This window comes from Solanum dulcamara, chromosome 7 (genome assembly GCF_947179165.1).
Source record: "Solanum dulcamara chromosome 7, daSolDulc1.2, whole genome shotgun sequence".
NCBI classification, from domain to species: Eukaryota; Viridiplantae; Streptophyta; class Magnoliopsida; order Solanales; family Solanaceae; genus Solanum; species Solanum dulcamara.
Genome location: NC_077243.1, coordinates 67030915 through 67051623, shown reverse-complemented (window position 1 = coordinate 67051623; position 20709 = coordinate 67030915). Strand labels below are relative to the sequence as shown.

The window sequence follows — 20709 nt, the reverse complement described above, 5'->3', positions numbered from 1 at the left end:
TATCTCTCTATTTTTCTCTAAGTTAGGAAGAAGAGGAATGATCTAAAAATGAGCTCTTATTCATTAGTTTAGGCTTATATACACAGCCCTTGAGAGTGACATGTGTCCAGCCCCTAAGGGTGACATATTTTCAGCCCCTACACATGTCCAGCCCCTACACATGTCCAGCCCCCAAGGGTGGCACATGTCCATTCTATCCATGCTCCAATCAGCTTCTGCCATGTGTCTTAGTGGGGTCCACTTATTAGGTGCATCACCTACTTGCCCTTTTTATAAAATGCAGCCCATTCATTCTAAGTAGGTGCATCACCTACTTGAAGTAGGTTACTCTTTTTCGTAGGTTCGTAATCTAGTCTCACCTTAATAACCTGTGTGATCCTTGCTACTTAAGCTCGATATGTACTCAAATAGCTTAATTATGTAAAATATCCAAACCGGTAGTTTAAGCAAGTAGGTCGATTATCATGACTCATTATTCAGTCTCCAACTCCTTTCAAATCCTTTCAAACCTATTTCCAACCATCACTACTCACATAGAACTAGTCTATGAAAAATATGGGGCATTAAATCCTCCCCCCATTTGGATCATTTAGTAACGTCAAGGATAGCATGGATCACATGGCAATTTTAGATAAGCTAAAAAAAAGTTCCGATGTACAAAAGTGTGGGGTAAAACACATGCAATATATGTAAAAGAATGCTTTATAAAACATAAGTAAGTGAATACAACTTAATATATAAAAATATAATACTTTACTTCTTGGGGAGTTTCTCTAACCGACAACCATCACTTATGAGCTACGTGATGATACAATGTCTCGCCCATGCTGCTATAGCCATTCTACATTGTGCCCAAACATAGAACCTCTCAACTGAGTGATCCACTAAGTACTCTAAGGAAGTCATCTAAAAAGTATGAATCATTTACCCATGCTGGCTAGACATGCTTTATGAGAGATCTGAGCTATTTGAACTCATCATTCTTAGATCGGTGCTCAATACTTGTAACACCCTAATTTATTTTTAAAGCCAAGATTGAACCATCCTTCATATGTGTATGGGTTGTATCAGATGATTTATAATTGTGTGGAGGTCAATTCTTTAATGTGAGAATATATTTGGAGATGAATTAAGGTCATAAGGATCCTCTAGTACAAAGTCGAGTTGAAAGCTTCCTTACTGATTGAGTTTCAGTAAAAGATTTTACTTAGGTCAACTTCAAACGATCACATCTCCTAGAATATAAAAAAATTAAGTGGCCTATGATCTATCAAATTAAAGTTCTTTGGTCCTCTTTTCAATGCCACCAAATTTTTCTCATTTTGAGTTTGGAGTAAAAAGTTATGATCATTTTACCAGAGACTGTCATATCAGAAATTTCAGGATCAGTAGCTACGACTTGAGCTACGACCAGTAGGAAAAGCTACGAATCGTAGAAATCTTTTTCTTTGAAAATTCCTGCATGTCTTCCAAGACTATTTTTGTCCTTTTCCAATCTTTTTAGCCCTATTCTAAGTCATTTTTGAGTGTTTTAACTGAGTATATAATCCAACTAATTAGTTTTCCTTTCAAAATCATCAATCTAAACATTCAAGTATCTAGAAACTCTCTCAAAACATAACTAGAGTTTCTCTTCTCCATCAATAACCCTAAAACTTCCATACCAAAAATTTAAAATACGAAGAGAAACTTTTCATACAAAGTTTTCCCAAGCTCTTCCACTCTAAGGACTTTATTAAAGAATTTTTTCCCTCAAGATCAAGCCCAAAATTTCAAGATCAAAGATTTCCTCCAAGAAAGTTTGTGTTCTTCAAAGTTTTTCAAAGTTTCTCTTAGATAATCGTTATTTCAGTTACGTAAGGCTATTCATAGCATTGGATTGACTTCTTCTACGCGTCCTACATCTAAATTCTGTCGTTAAAGATTTGAGTTGATTTTTAGCCCTAGTTTCTTGAGTTTTTAATGAGTAATTTCTTCGTTTATTGAGTTCTATATAATTATGCATAGAGATTATTATTGATTCTACACCTTGAGTTCATGAGATTGTTGTTCATGGTTTCATTCACATGAACCCTAGTTGAGTTGATTATCATTATATTAACATATATTTATTTTGAGTTGATGAGAATGGTTTTCATGCATTAAACGAAGTATGATTTAAACCTAGTCTATGCATATTTATTGATTTTTGAAAGATCATGAGCATTGAGTTTAAATGGTTTTGAGAAGTCTCTTAATTATTATTTTGAGCATGAGTGTGAGAAGTCTCTTAATTATTATTTTGAGCATGAGTATTTTGAATATAAACGAATTGAGCATTATTACATTAAAACATCTATTTTGAGATTGAGTTAAAAAGTTAAATTGTATTTTTATTTTAAATGCATTCACTGAGTTGACATTATACCTATTTTAAATAAAAGAGATGAGTTGAGATGAGATGAGTTTTGAGCTAAGTCCAAAAGAGACTAAATGAGTTGATTGAGTAAATATACTCGCTTGAGTTATGAGCATAATAAACCATATTTTGAGAGTAGTATTGAGCACCGATTTGGGTAAGAGTATAGAACAACTCAAACCCCATAAACTACGTAGCCAGCATAGGATAGGATCATACCGTTCATTCAGGCGGCTCCTCATTGTCCCAAAAGAGGACTTTTATTGGATCCAGAGATGAGTTTGAGTCCTTTACCTAGCAAAGTATTGGACTGTTGTAGCAACGACATCAGTTCGTTTTATCATCACTAGCTCATAAATGATGATTGTCGGTTAGAAAAACTCCCTAAGAAGTAAAGTATTATATTTTTATATACTGAGTTATATTTACTTATTCATATCTTTTAAAGTAGTCTTTTACACATATTGCATGCTTTATTGAGTTGAGCTATTTTCAGAGTTGATTCCTATGAGTTGAGTTGAATTGAGTATCTTTGAGAAAGTTTCCTTTCAGTTATTTTACATACCGTACATTTCATGTACTGACGTCATTTGGCGCTACATCATTTTATGATTAAGACACAGGTGATAAAGATTCTTAACAGGCATATCATTGGAGATCAAAATTTCATTCAGTTTTGGTGAGACCTCTTTACATTCAGAAGCGCTCTTGAGTCTTTAACTTTCAATCTTTATTTACCGGTTTGAGGTAATTGTGGGCTTGCCCCAGTTCCTATTTTAGAGTCAGTTTTAAAGGTTTCATAGACTAGTCACAGACAGAATTTATTTAGTTATTTTTAAAGTTCATAATTTTAAAATATTGAGTTATATTTTATATATATTTGAGTATTGATATTTTATTTCAAGAAGTTAAGTTGTATATACTATTTGTATCCATCTGAAATCTTTTCATGAGTTAAGTCTCCCGCTAAGTGAGTTAGCCAAGTCAAGTAGTTCACTTGGGACCAATAATGGTCTCCACGTGCCGCCTAGGGTACCCTCTCGAGGCGTGACAATACTTTTCCCAAAACATATTATGCTCATACTCAATGTTTAAAAACATTCTCTCTCTCGATTTGAGGTAATTATTCAAAATATCCTTTTAAAAGAGGTAAAGCTCTGAAGTATCTTTGTATTCATAAGATATTTGAAAATCAAGGTTTTCCTTTTCTCAACTCATCTCTTCTCTTTGAAATATTTAATGTCTCAACTCAATGGATGCATTTAAAAGAACAATTCCACTTCTCAACTCAATATATAAAAATAGCTATTTAAATGTATTAATGTTCAACTCGTTTATACTCAAAATAATGATTAAGAAACTTCTCAAACTCATGCTCAAAATAATATTTAGAAGACTTCTCAAACTCATGCTCAAAATAATAATTAGGAGACTTCTCAAACTTGACTCATGCTCAAACTCTTTCTCATGTATAGATGAAAATATATCATGATTTAAACTCAAATAATGCAAAAATTCAACTAGGGTTCATGTGAATGTAGACATGAACGTTAATCTCAAGGACTTAACAGATGAAAATTATCAACGTATAGTTATATATATACAAGAACTCAATAGAATTTATATAAATAACTCAAGAATTCAATTTGTCGGAACTCGAAACTCAAACTCAAACTCAACTAGACTGAATAAAGATGCAGGATACAAGAACGAACTTAGTCCAACGTTATGATAGACTTACATACCTTAAACGCTCCCATTGAAACTCTAATGTTGAAGAGGAATCCCAAAAGTTCCTTCTTGAACTTTGAGATGAGTTCTTGTCTTCACTAGATATGGGATGAGGATTTAATGTTAGAATCTAGTTGAGAATTCACATCTAAAGATTGAGAATGTTTAGAAATGCCTGATATACATGTGAGGGATATACCTTGGTGTTGAATATGGAGGAAAGGAGAGAATTTAAGAGAAAATAAGTCCTAGGTCGTCCACGATGAAGTTTATAGCGACCTACTGACTTAACTTAATAAATAGAGCAATTCAAAAATCTAGACCCTCAAAATTGGCTTGGTGCAGTCCCACGCTATGGGCTGTGCATAGTAACCACTTAAAATATAACGAGGCATCCAAAAAAATGGCCTGGCGCGGTGCATCCATGCTACCAAGCGTGTGGAGCACACGGCCAATATGGAAGTCCTTCAGTAAAATATATACAAATCTTTACTCCAAGCTCCAAATGAGGTAAACTTAATGGATTTGAAAATAAGACTCGTAGATCTTCAATTTTATAGGTCATGGACCACCTTATTCTTTATATATAAAAAGTTATGATCATTTAAAATTGACCTTGCATGAACTAATGCGAAAAACTTAACTGGTAGAATGGTTTTGAACTCAACTTAGAATTAGAGGTCTCTTATGACCCTAAACCACTCCAATAAACTTTCCACTCATTGTAATGAACCTTAACACATAAGCACAAGTAGGACACCGCCCGGTTAAAGCTAAGATACTTACAAGGAAAGATTCGGTCTCTATAAGAAGAAATTGTGGGGTGTAACATAAACAAATAGTAGATGTTTGTGCTTTATTTTGATTAATTAATTTTATAAATATTGTGCAGCTTGCTGATGTTTCTAATAGCGAGAAATTCAGATGCATCAAGTCTATTAATCTTATAGATTATGGCTTTAAGACTTATTATTTCGAGAAAGGTGATTGTTCAAGTAAACGTATTATAAGATCACCTTTTGGGGAAAACATATTTGTTAAATTCAGAGAACTTTTGATAAAATAGTGGATTTCAGAAATGTTCAAGAAAAGTTTCTTTGGCTATTTTCTTGACATTTCAATGAAGCAAGTAAATTTCGCGTTGTTCGTAGTTCATGATCCTCTACTACGATGTATTATTTATAAAAATAAAAAATAAATTGTGATTTGATCACGAAAAGATGTCAACTTATTTTTGTCTTAGAGAATTTGCATTGATGACTGGACTATATTGTTATCTCTATCCTTCTATAAAAATACAAAATAATCATACTAAGAAAGGTTGTTATGCCCCGTACTTTTGTACTTCGAAAAGCTTTCTTAAACTTCTTAAAGGTGGCCACGTGACCAAGATCATTTATAATGTTATCAAATAACTCTAAGGAAGGGAGGATGTGATGCGCCATAAGTGGGAAGGTTGGAGATAGGGTTATAAGAATTTGAAACAAGTTGGGGGACAAAATAACAAGTCGTGGGACTCGACTTACTTGCGTAAGCTACCAACTTGGACGTATTACATACTTAAGCTACTGGTGTACATGTTAAGCTTGTGTAGCAAGGATTACACAGGAGTAAGATGAGATTACGAACCCACGGAAGAGGCGAAAGGAGGCATAGCACCTACTTGGAAGCAAGCAGGTGATGCACCTACTTGGACTAAGTAGGTGATGCACCTACTTGGACCAAGTAGGTGACACACCTACTTGAGGTGGACCCCACGCTGCCATGTGGCAATATATAATTAGCTACATAGCGTGAGGTGGACCCCACACTTCCATTCATATATATATATATATATATATATATATATATATGTGTGTGTGTGTGTGTGTGTATGGTGCTGAATAAGTCTTTATTCTTCCTTAGAACAACAAAAAAAGAAAGAGAAAGAAGGAGAGAAAAACGTAGAAGGCTAGAAGGAGGCTACGGGTTTGGCCCTTTTGAGGTAAGCCTCCAACTTTTGTTCCGTGAATTAATTATCTAAGGTATACCAAAATGAAATGAAGGTATTAGTAATGTAAATTTATATTTTGGAGAAGCACCGAAGGGATAACAAACAGCCTCAAATAGTCCGCTAATTTTCAGCGCACTAAGAAACTTCCAAGGCTAGTTTTGACAAGTTTTGGATAAGGTAAGGTCGTTTTTTTTAATTTGGAGTTTATGGTGTTGTTATGGAGTGTATTAAAAAGCTTTTATGTGGATGGATATATGAAAATTCCCTAAATATACTTGACGTTGGAAACAATCTAAATTGGAGTCGTTATAGTTAAATTATAGTCGAGTAAGGTGTTGTGCTTATGGTGCTACGACTGTAGGTGGTGTTATGGTGTGTTCCAGGTCTGGAACACATTCTAAAAGAGGTGTGGGTGCTGCTGGTTGCAGCCACATAACCCTCCGTTACATATGGTTGGCTTGAGCGAGTCGGTTGGAGTTTGTATTGTGTAATGTTGATGTGAATTGCTTGTATATATGCAGCAGGATGTTGTTGTTGGTTGGCTGTAGTGATTAGGGATGTAATTGGAAATTCGGATAGGGTATTTTATAGGGGAGGTGCTGCCCGATTTCTATTAATTCCTTAACTAACTAAAAGACTAGTCGAAAAAGGCGGATAAGAAATTAATTCCTATGGGTGCTTGGTTGTGGATTTAGGAGCTGAAAAGTTGAAAGTCACTAACATTAGTATTAATTTCATGTTAAATAGGTTAAAGGAGTACCGAAGCGAGCTTGAATGCGATTAATCCATAACAGGTATGTAAAGCTTATCTCTTCTTTTCTTTTGGCATGTATTCAAGTTAAGTTATGAATGATATGAACTTGAGGGTAAATCTACTCATAAATTCCAAGCATAATTCACGGCCCTTACCTACTTCTTGATGAAAGCACTTTTACAGTAAGTGAACTAGGGCTTCTTAAGCCTTCCATACATTAGGAAGTGATGAGTATGTGAAGCTACCTTCTTTCTCTTGGCATGTTTTTGGCATAAGTATGTGAAGCTATTCTTCTTTCTTTTGGCATGTCTTAGCTATAAGTTATGAATGGTGTGTATATGAAACATGGGGATAATTCAATTCGTAAAGCTCCGAGTACAGTTCATATTTTTTATCCACTTCGTGATGGTAGAACTCCTGTAATAGTTGAGCTATTGCCTTTTTAAGGCTTTTATATGATAAAAGGTAATATATGTAGAGCCTATTGCTCCTTTCCTTTGGGATGTCTTAAAGGTAAATAAAATGAGATATGATATGAGTGTGGTAGTAGTTCCAGTTGTAAGCTCCGAGTATAACACGTGACCTGTGTTCACTTCTAAATGCTAAGGCTCTTAAGGTAGTTGAGCTATCACCCTCGAGCCTTCTATATGCGAAGACATGATCCATGACTCTTAGTCACGTCTGAACGTAAAGTTCTCGAGTCTCTTATATGCTGAATATTACCTGAATGTATAAGCTCCTACTCCTAAGGTCTCTGCGATGATGAACGTCTCTTATTCTACGAGCTGTTTAGCTTGACTTTACATACGTCTAATATTCCTGAGATTCCAGTAGATATGACCCCTAATGATATTTCATAGGGTACTTGAGACGATTATTGCTCTGGTCTTCAAGTGACGGTTTACTTGGCTGTTTGATTGAGTCTCAGATGATGAGCTAAATTGCATATGGTTCCTCACTACTCTACTCGTGCATGCCGGTAATATATCTTTTACTGAGTCCCATGAAGGGTCGGGTATGACCGAGTCCCATAAAGGGTCGGGTACGATATATGATGACATGATTATTCACCGAGTTCCATGAAAGGCCGGGTATGACCGAGTCCCATAAAGGTTCAGGTATGATATATGATGATATGAGCATTTACCGAGTCCCATAAAGGGTCGGGTATGATCGAGTCCCATAAATGGCCGGGTACGATATATGATGGTGTGATTATTAGGATAGTATGATTGTTTATCAAGTTCCTCACTAGATAGTCGGGTACGACACATATATGCATATGATAATCTAATGAAACCTTTGTGACACTGAGTCCCACAGTGGGCCGGGTACGATATGGGAGGATGATATACATGCCCTCATTTTATAAGATGAAGGTGTAGTGATTTATTAAATGTTATACTTGTTTCCTGCATTCCTAATTCTGTTGTAATCTCGTTTATGCTGTGTTATGCTTTATATACTCAGTACATGTATCGTACTGATCCTCTTTTTTTTTTTTTGGGGGGGGGGCTGCGTTTCATGCCCATAGGTACAGATATTCATTTTGGGGATCCGCTAGCTTAGGATTTCCACTTAGCTATGTCGGAAGTGCTCCACTATTCTGGAGCCTAGCTTTTGGTGCTGATCTTCTAACGTATATGTATGTTTATTCAGGGGTACGGCAGGGGCCCTGTCCCTCCATATGTTAATATTACTATTCTTAGAGGTCTGTAGTCACGTGTATGTGGGTTAAGTGTAAGTTGTCTCAATTGTGCCTAGACGACGTGTTGTAAATGTTTTGATGTTGTGGCAGCCTTGTCGGCTCTGTTCCCTTTCATGATATGGCACGAATTAAAAAGGCTACATGTACATGAAAAAGCTTTTGACCCATTGGGGTTTTTCTGTGTAGCATCACATTATTCAGAGTTCAACTTGACTATAACTGATAGGTATGTATATGGGGATCCAGGTTGGACCCCAATCGCGGCCTACGGGGTTGGTTCGTGACAAAGATGAACCATTATGACATTCATTTTCAAGAAAGGAAAAACATTTAGAAAAACACTTAGTGTTGCATTTCTTTCTTGAAATGATTGAATCACCTACTACATCAAAAAAATATAACTTTTCACTTGCATTGGTATAATATTTGCACTGTATTTTATGTGCATGAGATTTATCAAAGTCTATTGATGTCGACAACATTCATGGGATCTCAAGAGCTACCTTTTGACAATTCAATATTGCAATGTCCATTAAATTCAATCATGATCTCTTTTTATGGACATTTCTTCCCACAAGGACATTACAACATATGATAAAATGGATATCTTCTGATAGTCTCAAAAGTTTTGTAGATCCATTCAATACCATTGACAAAAGGGCTAAATATAATAAAGTAAATTTTATTTTTTCAAATTAATTAAATAATATCTAGTTGTTTAAACAATCTGATGGTATTTGCACCTAACACTTTTAAATTATTTTAAATAATTTGATTTTTTATTTTTTTATGCAGGTAGTGCGCCCTTTTCTGATTCCTACAAATGTTGAAGAAAGAAAAAAATACATGAAATGTTTTGAAATTTTTACTGATGAGATAGCATATGAAAAAATTGACAAATTAAAAATTAATTTGACTAGAGTGACAACTATAATAGATGATATACGAGATAGAGAGGTTGATGATGAGAACATAATAACTACAAAGAGCTGATATGAGAAAAAAATCCATCAAAAAGTGAAGGTGCAGAAAAAAAACACTCTAAAGATTGAGGAAAGGAGCTTACGGAGCCCTTTAATGAATTTTGATGATCGAATAGCTGATAGTCCTATGAACTTTGATTTTGATGGTCAGTACATTGATGGAGGTGCTGGTAGAAGTTCTTTTGATGTTGGTCATTCAAATGTAAAGTATTCTTGTAAATATCTGAAATGTGCTGAAAAATAAGACACATTGAAAAAAATTCAGATATAAAGAATGAGTTAAAAATAATGAAAAGAAGATATAAAATATGGAGGATACTATTGAAAACTTTATAGAAGAGTTGTCTATTTTGAACAAAAACTTATAGCTTAGGAGGATGTTAAAAGATTTCAAATATCAAAGAACTTCGTACACTTTGGTGCAAGAAAAACAAAACAAAAACAAAAATGACTACTCAATTGTCTGTTGATCTTTATAAACCTCTTGATATTGATCACAGAGAAAACCTTTAAAACTTTCTAAATTTGAATGACATGGAAAAGCGCATGTATGAAGAAGTTTGAATATAAATGTGAAGATTTTGAAAATCTAATTGATATGTAGGAGTGAATGGATGATGAGGTATAAGCTAATTTATATATTTATAATTATAATTTTATTTTTTCTAAAATATCATGATATTTATAAAAATCAGTGATGTTTGATCTAAACAGATTCATGTTGTTTAAACAACCTGATGTTGTTTTCATTTAGATTTTTAAGCAATCTAATATTTAAACAACTGATCTAATATCAATAATGTTTCACCTAAAAAACTACATGATGTTTAAACAACATGATCTAACATCAGTAATGTTTAAACAATCTTATCTAATATCAGTGATATTTAAATTACGAGAATTGTTGGAGCAACAAGATTATAACAGTTCTCGTAGTTTAAACATCACTAATATTAAATCAGATTGTTTAAACATCACGAATATTAGATCAGATTTTTTAAACAAGTAAAGTTGTTTAGGTAAAACATTATTGATATTAGATCAATTGTTTAAACATCAGTTTGCTTAAAAAACACTAAAAGAAAACAACTTCAGGTTATTTAAATAACATAAAGATGTTTAGCTTGAGCATCACTGATTTGTATAAATATAATAATACTCTAGAAAAATTAAAAATTGTAAATATATAAATCAGTTTATACCTTATCATCCATCCACTCTTGAATATCAATTAGATTCTTAATTTTTTCATAGTATATTCAAATTCTTCATATATACTTTTTTTCTTGTCCTTCAAATTTAGGAAGTCTTGAAGGTTTTCTCTCTGATCAATATTAAGAGGTTTATAAAGACCAACATGCAATTGAGTGGTCATTTTTATTTTGTATTTTTATTTTTCTTGCACCAAAAATGTACGGAGTTCTTTGATATTTGAAATCCTTTGACATCCTTCGAGGCTTTAATTTTTTGTTCAAAATAAACAATTCTTCTACAAAATTTTTGATAATATCTCCCATATTTTGTATCTTTTTTTCATTATCTCTTAGCTCATTCTCCATTTCTGAATTTCTTTCAGTATGTTTTATTTTTCAGCACATTTTAGACATTTACAAGAACACTTCACATTTGAATGATCAATATTAAAAATAATTCTATCAACACCTTAATCAATGTATTAACCATCAAAATCAAAGTCCATAAAAATATCAGTCATTCGATCATCAAAATTCATTAAAGGGCATCATAAGCTTCTTTCCTCACTCCTTGGAGTGTTTCTTTCCGCATCCTCATCTCTTCGTGGACTCTTTTTCTCATATCTGCTCTTTGAAGTTATTTTGTCCTCATCACCAACCTCCCTATCTTTTATATCAGCTATCATAGTTGTCACTTCTGTCAAATCAACTTTTAGTTTGTTAATTTTTTCATCCGCTATTTCATCAGCAAAAATCTCAAAATTTTTCATATAATTTTTTCTTTTTTCAATACTTATAAGAATCAGAAAAAGATGCATTATTTGCATAAAAAAATAAAAATTAAGTTATTTAAAAAAAAATTAAAAATATTTGGTGCAAATACCATCAAGTTGTTTAAACAAGTAAATATAATTTAATTAATTTAAATCAACCGAACTTACTTTATTATATTTAGTCTTTTTACCGATAGTACTAAATAGATCTACAGAACTTTTGAGGCCATCATATGATATCCATCTAATCATCCTTAGTAATATTCTTTCACGAAGAACTCCTTAAGTCTTTTTTTGAAGTTTCAGAATAACTTTAAAGGTCCAAGCCTGCAATAAATATTAATTAAGTGCAATAGAAATATAAAAAAATAACTAATATTAAAAAGATTTATTTTTGCATACCATAAATGTCCACAAAAAAAAATCATAGAGATTGTGATTTAATTTAATCAGTATTGTAAGATATTGAATCATCAAAAGATAGCTTTTGAAACCCCATGGATGTTCATTAAAGATATGAAGATTGCAAGCTAGCTTGATCATTTTGACATCAATAGACTTTGATAAATCTCAGTGCACATAAAATGCAGTGCATGACTCAAAAAAAGAAGAAGTGCATGAATCAAATCAATGCAATTGAAAACTTATATTTTTTTTAATATGCTAGAAAATTCAATCATTTCAAGAAGAAATGCAGCAATAACTGTTTTTCCATTTTTGAAAATGATTTTTCATAATGTTTCACATTTGTTCAGATGACTGTTTCGTATTTCTGTAAAAGGATAGGGATGGAAACGTAGTGCAGTCATTAAGACAAATTCTTTAAGGCCAAAATAAATTGACATCTTTTCGTGATCAAATTATAATATTTTTTCATGAATAATGCGCCGGAATAGAAGATTGTGAATTGTGGACGACGCGAAATTTACTTGCTCCATTGGGATGTCAAGGAAATGACTAAAGCAATTTTTCTTGAACATTTTTGAAATGCCATATTTTATCAAAAGATTTCTAAATTTAACAAATATTTTTTTTTAAGAGGTGACCTTACAATAAGTTTACTTGAACAATCACCTTTCTCGGAATAATGAATCTTGAAGCTATAATCCATAAAATCAATAGACTTGATGCATCTGAATTCCTAGCATTCAAAAACATCAGCAAGTTGCACATTATTTATAAAATTATTTAAGTAAAATAAAGCACAAAAAAATCACAGACATCTAATATTTATCTAGTAAACAACTGACAAATATTTAAACAACAACAATTTGTTACACTAAACAATTAGCAGCTGTTTAAACATTAATCAGTTGTTTAGACTGACAGTAATTTCTTTTAAAAAGTAAATATCGAAATACATATTATTTAATTCACTAATGATAATTTAACTAAAAAACTCACGTTTTATTTTGAAGGACAACATTCTTATCATGTAGTAATTTTGTTCTTCTTTCTGATGGCACATTATTACATGTTTTTTTCAACCTCTTCCTCAGTTGCTTTCTCACTTTCTTTTTGAATAGCAAATTATCACATTCTTCTTCATTTTCTTCTTCACTTCCTTTTTTACTATCATTTTTATCTTCACCCTGTTCTTTAATTTCTTTTTCTTTTTCTTTTTCACTATCATTTTCATCTTCACCTTCTTTTTCAATATCTTTTTTTTCTTCACTATTTTTTTATTGCCTTCTTTATCATAATTCTCATTTTCTTTTCTAGCCGGAGAAAGCTCCTCCTCCGTTATTCTAGCCTTTTTCTAGATTTTCTTTTATAAACTGTTTGAATTTTTTTTATTTTTATGTTATCTACATATATAAATCAACTCAACACTATTATTAATACAAAAAGTAATTTTTTAAAATTAAAATTTATTGTATAAACAACACCAGATTGTTTAATACAAATAATAATTATTTACATAATAACAATAGATTATCTAATACAAATAATAATAAATTGTTTACACAATAATAATAGGTTATTTCATACAAACAATAACAAATTGTTTAAACAATAACAATATTCAATAAGTAAAAAAGCTTGCTTAAATCAAAGAATCATCAATAAAAATAAAATTACAATGCAATTTACATTGACACAATAGAAAATAAAAGCAATCACAATACATAAAGTTTTTTTCCTTTTTCTTCTTTATATTTGTGATAAAAAAGAAAAATTTATAGATTTTTGATTTACTTATTTTTATTAGGCTTAATGACAGAAACAAAAATATGACTGTACAAAATTAATAAAATAACTTTTTCAAATAAGTCAATTTACTTCAAATTTTAAAAACATAAAAAGTTTAATAAAAGAAAATTACCTTCAAAAAATAAAGTGAAGAGAATGAAAGATGAAGAAGAGAAAGAGGAGCCTCCTTCTTTGGTCCTTGTATTTGTGAAATAAAAGAAGAGAAAAAAGAAGAAAAGAGTGAAATTGAAAAAAAAATATGAATGAAGAAGAAGGGAAGAAATAAAATGGAGAAGAGTAGTAGAAAATTATTGAATAAGTTTTAGGGTTTTGGTGAATTTAATAAATTTTTTAATTTTAATCCTAAATTTTCAAATATTTTAATCCACCCCATTTTTACATAATTAAAATATTATAATTTTTTTTTTTAACAAAATGTAAATCCCTCGTCCCTCGTTCCAACTCTGAAAAGTCCTTTTAAGCTCGTTTTCCCAAGTCTCTTTCTTCTCCGCCTCTCTGCTCTCCTTTTCTTGAATTAAATGACCAAAGACTAGTTCTTTTCTTCTTCCCTTGTTATAATTCTTGGATTTAAGTTAAATGCAGCGGTTTTCTTGATAATTGGTATATTAGTTGATAATGATTTTCTGGGTTTCTCCTTTTTTCTGCTAATTTTTTGGTATAGACCGCCCTAATTAAATACAAGTAATTAACCTTAAAGCATAAAGGGACTTTCAGTGTTGTTGTCATCTTAAAGTATAATAAACAATCTTCTTGTCAAATTTTTTTAACTATCTTTTGAATGTTTTGATTAAAATATTTACATTCTGAGCTACTTTAGTTTTCAAGCTTCCTGGGCATAATTTAGTATGGATGACTCAAACAGTTGGCTCCTAAATTGATCTGCATTTTGCTCTTCTCTTTGATGAACTACTTGATTTGTTTCATCTTTAGGTGTTCTCCAGAAGTGAGTCCGTTTTCGCAAAGCTTATCTTTTTTATTCAGTTTTCACTTATGTTAATGTTTATGGGTGCATGTCAGATTCTCTAAAAGCACTGTATTTTGGAGAATCCGATAAGTGAAGAGTCTACGCAACTTAGGTTTTCACAGAGGTTCCGTTCTCTTTGAAGAAAACTTCTGTAGATCTCTGTTGAAAGTTTGGTTTATCTTTTACAAGAATCTTTGTTATGTATCTGAATCAGATTTCTAATAAATTACATGGAGTGGGAATATGTGATCAAGAAAGTGTGTTCAGTGCAGTACTATAACAATGATCATAAATTTCTCAGGAAGGAAATGATGTTAGGTTTAATTAGGATTCTAGATACACTAAAACATGATTTGTCGAATGACCCAAGATTGGGCAGTAGGGTGCCCAGACATTTTTTTGAACCAGTAGAGAGCTTATTATAGAACTCCTTCATTCACCCCGCCACTTTTCTTATCACAGTTAGTTTGATGTTTACCGAACAATGATACTGATTATGCCCTTTTATTGCAAGAGGAGAAGTTGGCTAAGGCAATGGAAGATAAAAAGAGGAAGAAGAAGAGATCTCATGTGCTAATTAGAAGAAGCAGAGATGAACTCCATCTCTCAAATTACAAAGGTAAGCGACATATTAAAGTTAACTTGAATTTTACTGTGATCATCGAATTGCTGCAATCTTTTTTTTTTTGGTTGTTGATCTGTTTTGATGAATCAGATAATGTGGACGGAGGAAAAAATGAGAACAAATCTACAAAGAGGAAGAAGAGGAAAAATGTCAGACTTGATGAAACTGAAAGTTTGGAAATTGATCATTCTAATGAAAGAGAGGATGCACATGGTCAAGAAAATAATGTATCTGCTGAGAAAAGGAAATCCAGAAAGAAGAAGAGAAAAAGTGAGAAGAAAGGACAGAGAGATGAGGGTGTTGATCATTATGTTGAGGCTAATGACGATTCTGATCAGAAAAGCGGTATGGAGAGATTTTCTAGTGTCCGAGTTGTTTCTCTCTCTCTCTCTCTCTCTCGTGTTTCCTTTTACTATAAGTTTAAAAAGAGCGAAGAGTTTAGAAAGACAACTCTTAAAAGTGACATCTCCATTTTTGTGCAGAGTACAAAGGAGAAAAGGAATTAATTTTACTAGACTGATTTTTTCTAACTGTTTAATAGACATGATGATATTGTCAGCGCCATATTGCTTACCCCTAGGCAAGCCAAATGATGTTGTCAAAATTGCAGAGAAGGAGCATTCACTTTCAATAACTCGGGATAACTTGGTGGAGAAGAGAGGACAAGCAGGAGATGAAGAGATTGATGAACTATCTTTTGGCAATGATGACTGCTCAAAAGGAATGAGAAGTAAGAATCTATATATACCTGAAAAGTTACCATTTATCTGTTGGTTGGCTCCAATGTGCTACATTTGAGATTGGAAGTTGGATTTTCCCCCTCAATTATCTTAAGAAGAAACTCTAATCATTTGCTGCAGTTTTGAAGTTATTCTGCTGCTGTATATCTCCCTTTTTGCCTTTCAGAAAAATGTTGACATGGCCAATTACACTAGTAATGTTATATGGTTTTGCTTATTAAGAAGAAATCTCCGTTATTGCAGCGTGGGTACTTGCTTATTACCAGAGTAGGCCTGGATTGAAGGTGTTGCAAGAAAGCATTGATGAGTTTATTACTTCTTATGAGGCGAAAAAGGAACAGGTACATCATATCTCCAGAATGTACTATTGCTGTTAATGATTTTGTTGAAGTACTTGGAGGAATGCTAGGATGTTTATGAGCTCTGTTATGTCTAGAGCTGGTTAATGCTTCAGTTTTTAGTCAAAGGAAATGGACAACTTTTGCAGAATTTTGCTCATATCATGAATAAAGTTTCAGAGTGATCTTGAAATGTTTTGACCTACATAGAATGATGTGTTTTTAAAAAGTTGTTAATGCCCTGAACTAATCATGTTCTATACATCTGATGGTTTGATTTTATTTTCATTATATGTAGTTAACATGTATGTTTTCTTGTTTGATTTATTGCAGCGTAGTCTCTTCTTTATTTTTTCTTTCATATTCGACTTATTCTGTTCATACAGGAAAGGAATGAAAAAGAAGCCCTTGCTGCAGAAGATGGCTGGACTGTTGTCGTACATCACAAAGGAAGGAAAAAGACAACTGATTCTGAAACTGGAATTGCAGTTGGTTCTGTTTCCCAAGCTGCAGTCATGGATAATATGGACAAAAAGAAAAAGAAAGATGTGGGTTTAGATTTCTACCGGTTTCAGAAAAGAGAAGCAAAGAGAAATGGTAGGTTCATTGTATATTTTATTTTTTTGATGCTCCCTTGCTCCATGTTTGTTCCAATTTTCATCCACTTCCTATCCTTAGTCACTTTTTTCACATGATGGAAAGATCAAGATTCTCAAATGTTTACATTTCATTAAAAAAATTATGGGTGAACGAGTATCCATTATTTCTTATCTTACATGGTCCTGTTTGAACACTATCTGGGATGAAGAGGGTTATTCTTTTCAAAGTGTCAATTGGGCTATTATGGAACTAACGGTGTATTATGTATGAAGGAAAATGTTTTCGACATCCGAGAGAGTTTCTTACTTATTTCTTGTGTTTGGTAAATAAGCGGAAAATATTGTCCCGAAAACATTTGTATATAATCTAGTCAAACACTATTGTGTTTGCATGGGGAGCTAGGGGTGTGGAGGTGGTCAGGATGGGGGCTATGGGGTTAGGAGTGGGGGTGGGTTTTGTTGGAGGGTGGATATTAGACAATTAGTGCGGAATGCCACTTACGGAAGTTGTTTTCCCTACTTTCACTAGGGAAATCATTTTCCTCATTTTAAAGGACTTGTTTTCCTAGAGAAAATTTTCTCCGAAAATTTGATCAACCAAACATGAGAAAATTTGAAAACGTTTTCTTCCATACGAAACATAAACTATGTTGTTTATTTTTTGGGTTCTTGAAAGAGAAGTATGGTTTTAATAATTTGATTTGCATGTGTATTCACAATGTTTCCACAAATGCCTCATTATGTATCGTAGAATGAATTGTTTGGTATCTAAATAAGTGAAAAAGGGGAGCTTCATCTTTATCAATATATAGAAAGCTTCAGCAATGCTTGTCATGAAATATGGTCAAGTTTTAGTCTGAGACAAATTGGGACTTAAAGCCACCTAAGAAAAACCTTGTATTTGCTTTAGTGTCAAAGAGTTTCACCTTTATATATGTTTGTTCTTGAAATTGTTTCTTTTTCCAGGTTGAGTAAAATCTGTCTTAATCTTCCGTCAGGTTACTCTTCTTGTCTTAAATCCATATATCTGCGAGCTGACACCCATTGGTAGATGAAAATCGGCACAATCTCTCTCCTTTCTCAAGCCCTAACTTAACCTCCTTCCTCCACACACTCAATAGTCTGAAGTTTCTTGGTCCCCTTCTTTATTTTCCAAGTTTTCCGGTTCACTCTCTTCTCCCTCCCAAATATTATACCTTTTTCTGGTTGAGAATTGATAGTGGGGCTGGCAACTTTCTTTTAGGAAAGAAATCGTTATCTTTTGTTTTTAGATTTTGGATGAGAAACAAAGATTTGGGATCCATAGAAGTGGGAGGAGAACAGAGAATTGGCCATTAAAGCCTCTCCCAGTTTCTCTTTTCCCTCTTTATTTATTTTGTATTGGCAAAATATGTTAGAATTAGATTCTCCTAAAAGTCTTTGCATTGGCAGTTTTGTAGTATCCGAGCAGGCCATCACTTTGTGCAATCGATTTCCTCTGTTTTTTCTACTAGAAACTGAATCTCAATATGCTTGCTGGCTTGCTGTTACTCTCATATGACCTGTAACATGTATGTTATATGCAGAGATCATGGTGCTGCAGAGCAAATTCGAGCAGGACAAGAAACGGATACAGCAATTGAGAGCTGCAAGAAAATTTCGACCTTATTAAACAAATACTATAATTTTTTTAGAAGGGAGTTTTTATAAGCTAGAAAAGATTAGGAGGGAAGGTTTAGGGAGAAAGGGGTTCCAATGATAACCACATTACCTTAACATGCAATGTGGTTATTTTACCTTAACAAATACTATAATTTTTCTAGAAAGGAATTGTTATAAGCTAGAAAAGAGAGGGAAGGAACATCTTCATTTATTAGTTTTAAAGCTATGGTCTACGGTTTTGTTTCCGAGCGCATCAATTATTTTATCAGGTAACTCCGTGCATCAAGATGTAAGCAAAAATGCTCATGAATGTTGTCATAGAGGCGACTTGGTATCAATATGATACAGACTCTAGATGTCGACTATTCGAAAGTACATTGTGGATAATGTGATCATTCCTCGCGAGTTAATCAATAAGTATACTTGGAAAGGGAGATATCTCCAAGCTGGATATAAAGAAAGGCTTACGATTCACTTGAATGGCTTTTTTTACAATTGGTGCTACTAGAGTTTGGATTTCCCCACAAGATGGTAGATATAATTATGACATGTGTGAAGACTATCCAAGACTATTTACTGATTAATGGAGGCCTAACCACTTGATACCAAATCAAGAGAAGGCTGAGGCAAGGAGACCCCATGTCTCCCTACCACTTTGTCTTGGCAATGGAATACCTAAACAGATCACTAAAGCAACTCCGCCATAACCCTTCTTTCAATTACCATCCCAGGTGTGCTAAGATGAAGCTGGTGCATATTTGCTTTGCGGATGATCTCCTTATTATGTTTTATTTGTTCTTTTATTTCTGGGGATACCTTTGGCCTCAAGGAAGTTGACCATTAGCCAGTGTATGCCCTTGTTTGATAAACTCTTGACTTATGGGGGTAGATTGGAGTTGATAAAGAGTGTTTTATTTGAAATGCAAATTTATTGTACTGAGAGTCTTTTTGATACCAAAAAAGATTCTATTATTGATTACCAATGTCCTCTGGATTGGGGGTAATGAGTATTCAAGAAGAACTCCTGTAGCTTGGGACACAATTTGTCAATCTAGGTCTTCTGGAGGATTGAATGTACTGGACATTTTGTACTCTGGGCAGTGTCCAAGGGCAAAGATACTCTATGGGTGCAGTGGATTCACCATTTCTATATAAAGGGCAAGGACATCAACACAGCGAATACTCCCAAACAGGTTAAGTGGCTTGTCAAAAAAATCTCTGAAGCTAGATTGTGGCTGGAGGATGCCACTAATGTCGTTGAAACACTTGACAAGTACTCTGTGATGGAAAGTTTTAGCACAAAAAAGGCTTTTTGATCGTGCAATGCTTCCTCAATACCTTAAACCCATATGGAAAATACTAGCACTACACAAAAGACTATCAACAGTGGTTGATACAGAGTGTGCCTTGTGCACATCTCAGGTACAAGAGTCCCTGGTGCTTGGATTTTTTTTCGTAGCTATAATCTCTATTCAAGAATGAAAGAAGAAATTGTAAGGATAGACTTAAGAAGATAGATGTGCAAGTACATATCAAGGGGCAGAATCAGGCAAACTAGCAAAGTGGACCATTGTTCTGCTAAAACTCAACAAATACCCCTGCTAGCTACTTATCTAACCCCTTGTAAATGGATCACTAGTTAGTTATTAGGGGTGTGCATAAGTCGGTTCTTGGATTTTCGCTTTTTAAATACGCTAAATCGATAACATTTATTATCGATTTTTGGTCTTTAACGGTTTGATTTTCGATTTAACCATTATATCCTATTTTCAATTGAGCTTGCATTAATCAAATATATGTATTTACAATAATTCAATTTTTCTCTTTAGATTAAACTAATAAAACATTATCCAAATTTATTGGTATCTTCATGTGAGAACAAATTCACTTGTTTAATGATTAACCATATATGTGCTATAAAATGCCAGAAAGAGAATCAAGGGCTAATGAACAAAACATAAAAAAATGACAAAGAGTACAAGGGAAGAAATAATTTAAAGGGAAATTTACATAAATGTACTACATTAAGAAAATATTTACTATTTATAGCAATAA

The 20709-nt window shown here is 33.1% G+C and overlaps 1 protein-coding gene across 8 annotated transcripts; it reads left to right on the top strand.

Annotated features, from left to right (window-relative positions):
* Nucleotides 1-14170: 14170 nt before the first annotated feature.
* On the top strand, nucleotides 14171-19115 carry LOC129896412 (uncharacterized). Of its 8 annotated transcripts, none has more exons than XM_055972303.1 (7): nucleotides 14171-14221; nucleotides 15226-15330; nucleotides 15427-15681; nucleotides 15947-16066; nucleotides 16320-16417; nucleotides 16801-17011; nucleotides 18579-19115. In XM_055972303.1, the coding sequence occupies exons 2-7, from the start codon at nucleotides 15246-15248 to the stop codon at nucleotides 18662-18664; spliced, it is 855 nt and encodes a 284-aa protein (XP_055828278.1). In that variant the 5' UTR covers nucleotides 14171-14221; nucleotides 15226-15245; the 3' UTR covers nucleotides 18665-19115. The 8 variants fall into 8 exon arrangements, with proteins under 8 accessions (XP_055828278.1, XP_055828282.1, XP_055828280.1 ...); XM_055972307.1 differs by having other exon boundaries at nucleotides 14201-14221; nucleotides 15234-15330; XM_055972305.1 differs by lacking the exon at nucleotides 14171-14221 and adding an exon at nucleotides 14228-14347 and having other exon boundaries at nucleotides 15234-15330.
* Nucleotides 19116-20709: the final 1594 nt, after the last annotated feature.